An 11,909-nucleotide genomic window follows, 5' to 3' on the forward strand; every position below is an offset into this window, starting at 1 on the left:
ACCAGGGAGTCGTAAAATACCGGTATTTTACGACTCCCTGCTCTGGGGGTTATGTACTCTTGGTGGCACTGGATTCTACAGTGTTGGACACTGTCGCTGATTCCGCCAAAGTGTCTTGAGTCAGCAGTAGCTGGAATAATTGACGATTATACAAGGAACTCTGTTCTGATGTATAATCATAATTGCATGAAGAGGTGAAGCGAAATGTAACACTGTAGTGGCCCTACATTTTTACTGCATAAATAACCAGTTTTCAAAGCTTTTTTTTTTTTTTTTTCGTGCCTACACCATAACACGCATGCTCGGCCAGTCCTTCCTCGGCCTTGTTTGAACGCGTCAATGGCCAAGATAAAGCCCATGGGCACTCCCCGGTGCATAAGTAAATGGGATGGGCGGGAGGGACTGTGGTCGTCAAAAGAAAGCCCAGGTCCCACAGGCATCCCTACAGGATCTCAGTGTTACATTTGGTAGTGTCGTACATGACCCAGCGCGTCCCGCCACTCTTCAAGCTCCCTTGGGACCAACCCAACAATGTGGTTTCTCTGCTTTCCAGCCAGTCGCAGTTTCTGCCGTCGAGTCCTGCCTGAGTTCTGTGGACCCAAGTAAGGCGACTGGCAGTGATGGTGTGCCTGGCCTACTTCTACACAAGTTCTCCTCAATATTGGCACCCAATCTCACCAAAATTATCAACTATTCGCTCAGAACAGGCCAACTTCCTTCCACCTTCAAATCCTCACATGTCACCCCTCTGTTTAAGGGTGGCGACCCAACCTCACCTACAAACTACCGCCCAGTTTCCCTGCTACCCATCATCTCCCGTATTCTGGAGGCATTTGTAAAGAAACAGCTCACCACCTATCTCGAATCAGCCCAGCTTCTACCCACCAGCCAATTTGCCTATCGTAAACAACACTCCACAGAGGATGCACTTGCCCTCGCAGTCAACAGATGGTCTCTAGCCAAATCTCGACGAGAGTACACCGGAGTTGTGTTCGTAGATATGTCGAAAGCGTTTGATCGCGTTCAGCACGAGCGTCTTCTGACTGAACTCTTCTCTCTTGGCATATCTGGTACTCCACTCACTTGGTTTGCTGATTACCTCTCAGGCCGCTTCCAGCAGATCAGAGTTCAAGGACATCTCTCTCCTGCCGTTTCTTGTTCTCGTGGTGTCCCACAGGGCAGCGTTCTTGGTCCCCTGCTATTTGTCTTGTACACTAGCACATTGAGCACGATCCTGCCACCGGCGGTAAACCACCAAGAATTTGCGGATGACATTACTCTCGACTGCTCAGACACCGACCCCACTGAAGTATGCCGAACCCTCAGCCACGCAATCACAAGCCTCGCCACGTGGCTAGAAGATATTGGTTTGCTGCTGAATGCAGCAAAAACTCAGCTTCTCTTCATAAAGCCCCGTGGCACAGATGACACACAGCCTGAGGTGTTCTGCCATGCTGACAAACTTGCTATCACACCTTCGGCTAAGTATCTCGGGGTAATACTCGATGAGGAGCTGTCCTGGAAGCCCCACATTGCACACCTGAGCCGCAAGACTGCTAGAACCATTGGCCAGCTCTGGAGGCATGGCCAAGGACTCAGTTTGCGCGCCAGACGCACTTGGTTCCTCAGCATGGTCCTCTCTCAGCTATGCTATGGTTCGAATAGCTTTGTTCCTGGGCTTTCTGCCCAGTTGCTTGGACGTCTGGAGAAGAGTTTCAAAGCCGGCATTCGTGCAACCTTGCAACAGCGCTTTCTCATCCCCACCGCACCGCTTCTGGCACTTCTTAGTATAGTCAGCCTGGCACACACATACACTCAGAAAGTTCTAATCTTTGTACACCGCTGTATCAATGGATACTGTAGCCCACTCCTACAGCAACTCTTTACAACGACTGCTCCAAACACCGTGCTAAACGATCAGCGCATCACTAGGGGCCAAGTTTCCAACTTGCTCCAAGTCCCTTTCCTTCGCGGGCCTGCTGGTCGCTCGAGTATGATGTTTCACGGCAGTATTGCATGGAACGCCCTCTCGGCTGATGTAAGATCGATAACTGCTGCCGATCAATTCAAGAGAGCCCTATCTGATATTGACGTACTTAACTTGTAAACTCTATGCCAACAGTCCAACACCCCTCGCCGTACTTCATGTTCCCTGGACTGCTAAAAAGTGTCCCCATCCAACAAAGTCTGCCAATGTTCACACATATATTCTCATGAAATGCTTCCACTACATTTTATTTGTTATCACATTATAAAAAGTTCACACAAATTGAGTGTCAGCATACACACAATGTCATAACAAACATTTCTATAATAATAATCATACCGCTTGCATGTCTTTATCTCTATACATTTCCTCATATAATTTTCTTCATCTTTCTGTGAGAACCGGACCTATAGGCCGGTAAGAAGGCAATCATGCCTGTGCAATTGGTGAAGTAAAATAAAAGTCAACAACAACAACAACACACCACCAAATCAGTAAGGAACAGGGTAAACCGGTGCCACGGAAACTTGCCGCAGAAAGAGACAAAAGGCCTGTCCAGAATAAGGACACAGGCGTAATGGCAAAAGGAAGAATAAATGAGGAAAGCCGTGTACTATACGCATGCACAGATAGAACGGCATTGAGAAAGCCAGGCACAGACAGCAATCGGATTACTGAGGTAGACACAAAGTCACAGACTCAGAACCTGGCCAGGCCAACATTGGTAGCGCTACGGCGCAAGCACGGAGCGGCAGAACTGCTGATGTGCCGATGGGGAAGAGCCGCTGGTCTCACCCTCCCACGGCTTGAAATAGAAGCGCTGGAACACGGATGCGCAACTCCAGTCAGCACATTTCATGATGTCCACTGTCGACATACCTTTACGCTTCGCAGCAGACGTAGAAGCGGCACGAGTGGAATGGGCACCAAACAATGATGTATCCACACCAGCCTTGGACATAACCTGCTTGATCCAACGAGCAATCGTTGCAGAGGTGACAGGGTGGTGCGGACGCTTCGTGCTGAGGAACAGATGTGCAGAAGATGCCTGCCGCAGGTCGGCGGTCCGACGCAAGTACTCCCTGAAGCACTCCACGACACAGAGTGCAGGAGTCACAGGAAAGGCAGCAAAGGTGACAGGTCGGGCTGGTTCCGAACCAGGGCGATGCTGCTTAGGGGGTGTGAGATAGTCAAACACCACGCCCTCGGCAGAGAAACGATGAGAGTTGAGGCTTAGCCGGTGGAGGTCCGAAGAGCGCCGAGCAGCAGTCAAGGCCATCAGAATGGCCAACTTGCCAGACAAGACAGGGAGAGACAGGTCCGTGTTGGCAGGCAGTTTAGAGAGCCAAGAAGTGACAATACCCACATCCCAAGTATGTGAGTACCGCGGCTGCGGCGGACGCTCTAGGCAGATACCACGGAGCAAACGCACCACCAACGGGTGCTGGCCAATGGGTGCACCATCCAGCTCAGGCAGGGTAGCAGACATCGCTGACCGATAGACATTCAGGGTACTGTAGCTGCGGCCGTCCTCAAAGGAATCGGCCAGGAACTGGAGCACCATAGCTAAAGATGGGCGAACGGGATCCACTGACCGTTGACTGCACCAGCCCAGCCACTGCTCCCATGCCGATGCGTAAGCGGCATTGGTTGATGACCGCCAAGAGGAGGAGAGGAGTCGCACAACCTGTGGAGAAAGTCCTGCTGCATTGAAGCGCTGCTGGAGATAGGCCATGCGGCGAGGCGCAGGTGGCGGGATAGTACCAGTGGGTGTGGATGGTCCGAGGGTGAGAGTAGCAGGCAGTCGAATGTGGGCAGAAGCATGGGGAAATCGACCAACAGCTGCAGCAAAGTCGCGTACCATGGCTGCGTATCCCATACTGGTGCGACCAGTATCATCCGGCAAGTATGGAGTGAGGCCACATGATGAAGCACCCTGTCCAGTAGGCAGAATGGTGGGAAGGCATACACCGCGTCCTGATGAGGGAGACTCCAATTCTGAGAGAACGCATCTAGAGCGAGAGCCTCCGGATCCGGCCTCCAAGCATAGAAGGCGGGAAGTTGCGTGTTCAGTCGAGATGCGAACAGATCTAGCACCAAGGTCCAAGGAGCTGCCCTCTGAATCCTGCGAAACAGAGCAGGGTCCAGGCGCCAGTCGCCGGACTCGGAGAGGGAGCCCCGAGAAGGATGGTCTGCTGGGTTCTCCTCGCTCGGCACATATTCCGCCTGGAGGCGGATATCGTGTTGGACCGCCCATCTCCAGAGGTCGCAAGCGATCTGGGACAGGAGACGGGAATGCGTGCCGCCTAAGCGATTGATGTAGCTGACGGCTGTCGTGTTGTCGATCAACAAGTTGATGTGCAGAGGACGGTACGAGGCCCGGTGATGAAAGGCTTTCACCGCGAATGAGGCAGCGATCAATTCCAGAGCATTGATGTGGAGATTGGCCTCGGTAGGGGACCATTGACCCCCAGTACTCGTTGTGCCGCACACCGCTCCCCAGCCGAGCAGGGACGCATCGGAGAATATGGTGAGCTGAGCGGGAGGTTTGAGAATCGAGCGACCATTCCAAGTTTCTAGATCTGCTGCCCACCACGTCAGCTCCGTCCTGGCTTCCGGCGTCAGGCGTACCGTGGCAAGGTAGCTCTGATGGCGACGAAGGGCTGCAATCTTCAACTGCTGAAGGTGGCGGAATTGCAGTGGAGCCAGAAACATGCCTGGGGAGCACGCAACCATCCTGCCCAGGAGTGAGGCCAATGCGCGGATGGACAGGTAAGGCTGGGACAGGGCTCGGTGGCACTCCTGCTGGAGTTTCCGCGCCTTGTCGATCGGCACAGACATCGTCATGGCCACAGAGTTCAACTGAAATCCTAGGAACTCGAGCTGTTGCGTAGGCTCGGGAATGGACTTCTTCCGATTGATTACGAAACCCAGAGATTCTAGGAGTTGAATGGCCTGCTGCGTCTGCAGCACGGCGGCCGGCCGTGACTCGGCAATCAGGAGAAGGTCGTCGAGATACAGGATGAGACGAATGCCCTGACGACGAAGAACACTGATCGGGACCTTCATCAGCTTCGTGAATACCCGGGGGGCGCTGGACAGGCCGAACGGTAGGCACTGAAACTCGTAGAGTTGGCCCTCCCAACTGAAGCGCAGGAGCCGGCGGTGCTGGGGATGGATCGGCACGGTGAAGTATGCGTCCTTGAGGTCTAGCTTTGTGAGCCAATTGCCCTCTCGGACGGATAGGGGAACAAGGTGGAGACCCTCCATCTGGAAGTGCTCGTACCGCACGTGCTCGTTCAGGTGGCGGAGGTCGATGACTGGACGTTCGGCGGTGGTACCCTTCTTGGGTACGGTGAATAACCGGCTCACGAACTGGCCGGGAGATGGGCTCACCGGTCGAATTGCACCCTTGGATAGGAGATCCTCTATCTCCTGGTGGACGATGGCGCATTTTTCGGGAGGGAACCACATCTCTGTCGGAGCGGACCGCTGGCAAGGAACGGTGTGGAGGTCTAAGCAGTACCCTGAGACGGTCTTCAACACCCACGCATCCTGCGTTAGGTCTCGCCAGGCTGCCGCAAAATGCTCCAATCGGCCCGCTACCTGGGGGGTAGGGGCTTCCGTGAGGCAGCCAGGCACGGGGGAGGTCGTCAACGACCTCGAGGGCGCCCGCGAAAGGGCTGGCCCCGGCCGTTTTTTGCTGGCTGGCGGAAATGCTCCTCAGGCCGGCGGGTGACATGACCCCGTCCTGCCCTGTCGTAAGGGCGGAACCGCCCTGGATCTGACCGGTACACGGTGCGACCAGAAAAACGGTCAGGACGGGCAGGCTGCGACCGGTCCTGTGCGGTCCCCGGGCGCCGCCCAGAAGGCCGTGGCTGGAATACGTCCATTTTCTGGCACTTCCGTTTATACTCCCGGGAAAATCCATCACCGAAGAGGAGATCACCGGAAGAACGCAAGCCCTGCAGCAAGCTCTTCAGGCATCTCTTTGGCAGCGCTGCCATGAGGCGCTGACGGCGTGTCTCCGACAATACATTCGAGGCGTCGCCCGTCATGACGATCGCCATCTGGACCAGCTCGGTCAGTTCGTGGACCGGCCGGCCCTGCTCAATAGCAGCCCAGAGCGCGGCCAGGGGACGGAAAACGTCCGTAACCTTTTGTTGGATGTTGGCCAGCATTCTATCCGCTCTCTTGGCATTGGCCAGGCCCTGGACATCCGACAAGAACGGGTCCACGCGTGGACATCGCGTTTCCTCCACGTCCGGTCGGGGACACAGTTTCCGCACCCGTCGACGCTCAGCGAAGGACAGGGAACCACGGCAGTGCTCCCGTAGGTACGAGGCCATATGCGAGGGGGGAGACCATACAGAGTCGTCCACTAACCCCTTAGGATCGAAGCCCGCGCCGCTACCACGGCGATGCTCGTGGGCAGCCGAGTCGTCGGATGACGGACATGTGCCACTAGGACTGTCGGAGTCACTATCGTCAGATTCTGACGTATCAGAGCTAGAACTAGTGCCAGAACTATCTCGGTGCCTGGTGAAACGGTGCGACTCGCGCCGTCTGGGTTACCCATGTGGTCCCCGGGCACTCAGGCGGGACTCGTGCGTAGCACCCGAGCGTGACACTGACCGACATCTGTTCGCAGATTGAGATCTAAATCTACGTGTACGTGTAGCACCAGCCGATCTATGGCGAGTACGTCGTGTACGTCGTTCACATGAAGCAGAACGATAACGAGGGGGTGATCGTGAGTGGGGTGGAGATCTGTCCCGTGAGCATGATCTAGATCTATCTGTACGTAAATCACGTGACCCAGATGACGTCACCCCTAATATGGCCCCGGCCGCCATTGCTGGAATGGCGGTCCGTGGAAAAACCGAGGCTTGCCGAACGACGTTCGGCCAATGAGACAAAACGAAAAGGCTCCCCGCCATCTACCCGAGAGTCATCCTGGTTCCCTTCCCTGTTGGAAGAGTTCCGAGCCTCCTCCATTTCTTGACCGCCAGAGGCTGCGGTGGTGTCACGACCAGTTTCTAATCCGCCCGTGGGTGCGGAATTTGAGGAAATTTGTATACCGTTCCCCGAAACGGTGTCTCCTATTTGTTTTCCGCAGGAGTGGGCGGATGCCGCGATGGCAGATTGTACCTCTGGCTGCGCCAGGGTATGCAGCAAATCCAAAACAGCGTCCATCGTGGAGATATTTTGGAAAAACTCGAAGAGGCATGCAATGCAAACTACGCAGAAAATGCAGTAAAAAAAAGGCCGAGGAAGGACTGGCCGAGCATGCGTGTTATGGTGTAGGAACGAAAAAAAAAAAAAAAAAGCTTTGAAAACTGGTTACTTATGCAGTAAAAATGTAGGGCCACTACAGTGTTACATGGAGCGGAGCCTCTGATGTGCAATCAACCCCAACCTCACTGGACTCAGTCCTGCATGTCATACTATTGGGAAAGGCATTGCCATGGATAACAATCTTGACTCCCCGTTGGCTCGCCAACGCATGTCATGCACTCTAAGAATTTGTACCGATCGGTACCGAGGCTGTGCTGGGTCTATACGCACACACAGCCATATGAACCATTTTAATTTAGGGGTCGACAAGGGTGAGGGGGGGGGGGGGGAGGTGTCGCCCTAAACAACTCTCCCGGCACAGGAACTCAACCTTCTCCAGTCACAACACTGTTTGTGCACGGGGACAGCCACTGTGTATCAACACAGCAAAACAATCAAGTATTTCGGGGTGCTAGCCTAGGGAGTCGGGACAAATCGAGGGGTAGTTGTACGGTTAGCCTACAGTGGGGCAATGTTAGCCTGTGGGGGGGGGGGGGGGGGAGAAATTCCAACGAACCATTTTGGAGTGTTTGGTGCTACGTTGACTTCGGGATGGCAGTGAGAATGAGCGCCTGGGCCACGTGGGCTCCCTGAGCAGCCGAACGCCCCCCCCCCCCAAACGATTTCTTGAAGTCTCTGTTGACATCATGCACCTGGCAAGGCAAGGAACACCAGTTGCTGTTCACCTCGGACTAAAGGCTTTAAAGCAGCAGCCACACCAACCACCATGACTGCACATTGCAAACCGCCTGATTATAGTTCTCGTGGCAAACGTAATTAATTTTTACGAGCAAGGGTAACCGGTTCTATGTGACAAAAATATGCTATGTAGGAAAGAAGAAAACACCATGCTTGCGCAGTAAAATAGGCAAAAAGCAACACAAGGCAATAAGAAGGAACTCAGCAGGCACATGCTAGCATGTCTAGGCTGGCACAGGAAGCTGGGCAGACATGTAGCGCCAAAAAATCATGCACACAAAGTCAAGCTCATCAAATGAGAGAGGGAGGGGGAAGCGGGGGGGGGGGGGGGGGGGGGCATAAGCCGGGTAACAGCATACCTGGCCCACCCGCCCGCACAAGCGCCGCCCGGCACCACCACCAGCAGCAGCAGCAGCAGCAGGAGCAGCAGCAGGAGAAGAAGCAGGGCATGCAGATGCGCGTACGGCGGGAACGTAGCACGGAGACGGTGGCGGCGGCAGCAGCGGTGGTGCTGCTGGCGTACGCGCCGCCAAACACAAGCCAGCCACACCACCACCACCGGCCAACACGGTACTCGGTATCCGGCGTGGCTCAGCGGGTATGAGAGCCGAAATAGAAAAGAAATGGATTTCATGAATCATGGCATTTGGAACAGCTGAAAAACTGGAACCAGGGAAGTAGTCAAGTATGCGTGATGTGATCCTAACAAAATAGAGATTTTATAACACCATGATTATACTACTTCAACTTCTCGTACGCGTATGCACGGTAAAAAACCTACATGTACATTTGTACATGTATCATGTTCGTCACGTGACAGTCATGCATAACACGAGATGCTCATGCATATGTGAGGCCGCGGTGCATACCAGCGGCGCATACATTGAATAGCGATGCAAACAGTAATGGCGACGCATGCTTTAAAAAAATTGCAATACGTACGAGTCGCTCTCTCGTCTATTATGGAATACACGGGCACACGTGAATGGCGAAGCATAAATGGAATAACGACGCATGCATGAATAGCAATGCATACATGAAATTAATAGCGATACATGCACAGAACCACCAGGGCAATCAAGGCTTGCTAGCCGATATACATGAGCAGCGATGTATGCATAGAATAGCAATTGGAATAACGATACATACATGGAATAATGATACATACATGGAATAGCGATACATACATGGAATAGCGCTACATACACAGCGAAGCGGAGCAGAGCACCCATGGACCAGCTGAGTACGTATCAGCAGGGTACAGCATAGATACAGGAGAGGTACACACATACGCGAACAATGCATACTTAGAAGAGCAATGCATGCACGTACATGACAGAGCGATGCTTACAGATGCACTCGAAGCGGTCAACTCACATGGCTTTGCCAGTTGCAGGGATTAGGCAGTTATCTGGCGCTAGTCTTGATCTGCTCCATACAGATTTTGTCCAGTATCGTAGCTATAAGAAGAAATCTATTGGCGCACATTCAGAGCAGATTAGCGTGCTGCTCTTGCGACACATGTATGCATGATAACTGTACAGTGTGTGTGTGTGTGTGTGTGTGTGTGTGTGTGTGTGTGTGTGTGTGTGTGTGTGCATGTGTGCATGCTAATGTTCGCAAAGCTTAGCACAGACACCCACACCCAATCACACCCTTGGTGGGCGATTAGTTCTGTAAGCGGTGAACGCTTACAGAAGCTTCGCTTGCCTGCCCAGGGCAAGCGAAGCAGAAATGGGGACATGGTAACCTATGAAACCATCACGAGCGGTCAAGAACATCGTCCATGCCTCGCTGTGACCAAGGCCATACGCCCCTCCGCCTTTCACACCACCACCGCCGCCTCCTTTTGCGTGCCGCCTCTTTACAGGAGAGCTGTGAGAAGACGTAGTCGAGGCATCGGTGATTGCTAGTGCCGTGCGCTGTGCCCGCTTCTGTGCCTGCTGGTTGTGCACTTCCATTGCAATCATTTGCATGCACATGAAGACCCTTCGGATGAACTTATCGACAACACCTAGCTTGATCCAAGGGTTGAAACTCGGCCACGCGTTTTCAAACCAGCCTCCTATTTCTTCTACCTCCTGCAGGAGTCGGGTTGGGATGTGCCGTCTGCTTGCAAAGTGGTACAAGGAAACCAGCCGTGTCCACAAAATCAATGGATCGAAGTTGCTCTTTTCAGCAATTGCTCCAAAATACCCTAATAGCAAGGAAATGAAGAAGCAGGTTGAAAGGTTAGAACATCCTCCGAAATCACCAAACCTATCGTTTGTGGTGCTGGTTTCGAAATCGTATACACCTCCAGAATGTAGCCATAATGAAATGCAAGAGGGGCGGAGAATCATGCTGCGTCGTCTCACACGGTTGTCCAATCTGTTTCGCTCCGCACATCATGACACAAATGTAAAGTGGTATTTCCTGCATGATTGCACCTTGGAGCAGTATAGTGAATGCCTGTCTGCATGCATTCAGTGTCTTGGTACGTACAAGTAGAGCCATGCACAGTCCAATGGTCCACTCCATTACTACCATGAAAGGGTGGGGTGCCACATTGAAGCTGATGTATGTCACAGAACTATACCACCCTACTGATAGCGGTGTGTTGCTTTCAGTCAAAACATGCTGAGAGCTACCATCATGTCAAAGATGTTGCGTGTGTGTGAGTGTGTGTGTGTATGTGTGTATGTGTGTGTGTGTGTGTGTGTGTGTATGTGTGTGTATGTGTGTGCACGCGCGCGCGTGTGTGTGTGTGTGCGTGTGTGTGTGTGTGTGTGTGTGCGCGCGTGTGTGCGTGTGTCCGTGTGTGTATGTGTGTGTGTGTGTGTGTGTGTGTGTGTGTGTGTGTGTGTGTGTGTGTGTGTGTGTGTGTGTGTGTGTGTGTGTGTGTGTGTGTGTGTGTGTGTGTGTGTGTGTGTGTGTGTGTGTGTGTGTGTGTGTGTGTGTGTGTGTGTGTGTGTGTGTGTGTGTGTGTGTGTGTGTGAGATGCCTGTGAGTGCTGGACTCCGCTGAAGAGAGACATGGTTGCCATCAACAACTTCCACCACCGCTCCCTCAGGTTCATTCTGGGTGTATCCCGGCTCGATCAACAGCTGCAGCATGTCAACAACCAGGAGCTGCGAAGACGTTGGGGTGATATGGCACTGCCATCTGATGCCGTCAGACACCGCCATCTGCAGTGGCTTGGGCATGTCGCCAGAATGCCAGATAACCGGCTTCCGAAGCTGATACTGTTTAGCTTCTTCTCAGATCCACGCCCCAGCCTGTGGGCCACGACTGCGATGGAAAGACCTCGTCGCACGTGATCTTCGTTGCGGTGGCATAGTGAATTGGCTCACTTTGGCTCAGGATCGCCCAGCATGGCGCGAGGCAATTGCAAAGACTCCGGATGATCTCGTGGAGTGCAACAACAACAAAGTCACCTGCAAGGTTTGCAACCGATCATTCACTGCTCGTGGGATTCACCGTCACAAGTGCTCAGCTGTACGGTCCTTACCTGTTGCCCAGCAGCCTGGGGCCCGTCACTGTGGAGTTTGTGACTGCTGGTTTCAAAGCGCTGGCGGTTTTGCAGTTCATCGTTGTGTGGAGCGTCAGACATCGGACGAAATACCAGCTGTTTCAACGAGATGCAGCCTGAATTTGGACTGCTGCCAGCACCATTGCTCGACCTGTGATCGCTGCATGAAGAGTCAGGCTGGTTTTAACCGCCATAATTGTACTCGAGGCAAACGACTGCGAAAGGACCAGAGGACTAATCTGCCCATTCAATGCAGCCTATGTAACGAACGATTCTCGCCCGCAGGACCTCACCCGCCACCGACGAACAGAAACACTAGCTATGTGTAGAATGGTCCCCTCTCACCTCAATTACTCTCCTTGTTCCTTTTTCCTT

General features: G+C 53.3%; 2 protein-coding genes across 2 annotated transcripts; both read right to left on the reverse strand.

Moving 5' to 3' along the window:
* Positions 1 to 2,717: 2,717 nt before the first annotated feature.
* On the reverse strand, positions 2,718 to 5,461 carry LOC135830382 (uncharacterized). Its single transcript, XM_065342642.1, has 2 exons — positions 4,085 to 5,461; positions 2,718 to 3,923 (listed from the first exon to the last, which is right to left on the reverse strand). The coding sequence occupies exons 1-2, from the start codon at positions 5,459 to 5,461 to the stop codon at positions 2,718 to 2,720; spliced, it is 2,583 nt and encodes an 860-aa protein (XP_065198714.1).
* Positions 5,462 to 8,077: 2,616 nt separating this feature from the next.
* Positions 8,078 to 10,222, reverse strand: LOC135830380 (putative ankyrin repeat protein RBE_0997; the record flags this gene model as incomplete). Its single annotated transcript, XM_065342641.1, is given in 1 exon segment — positions 8,078 to 10,222. A coding segment is annotated over 1 exon segment (508 nt), but the record flags the coding sequence as incomplete, so codon positions are not given.
* Positions 10,223 to 11,909: the final 1,687 nt, after the last annotated feature.

The sequence above is a fragment of the Sycon ciliatum genome, unplaced genomic scaffold, assembly GCF_964019385.1.
Source record: "Sycon ciliatum unplaced genomic scaffold, ocSycCili1.1 SCAFFOLD_2341, whole genome shotgun sequence".
NCBI classification, from domain to species: domain Eukaryota; kingdom Metazoa; phylum Porifera; class Calcarea; order Leucosolenida; family Sycettidae; genus Sycon; species Sycon ciliatum.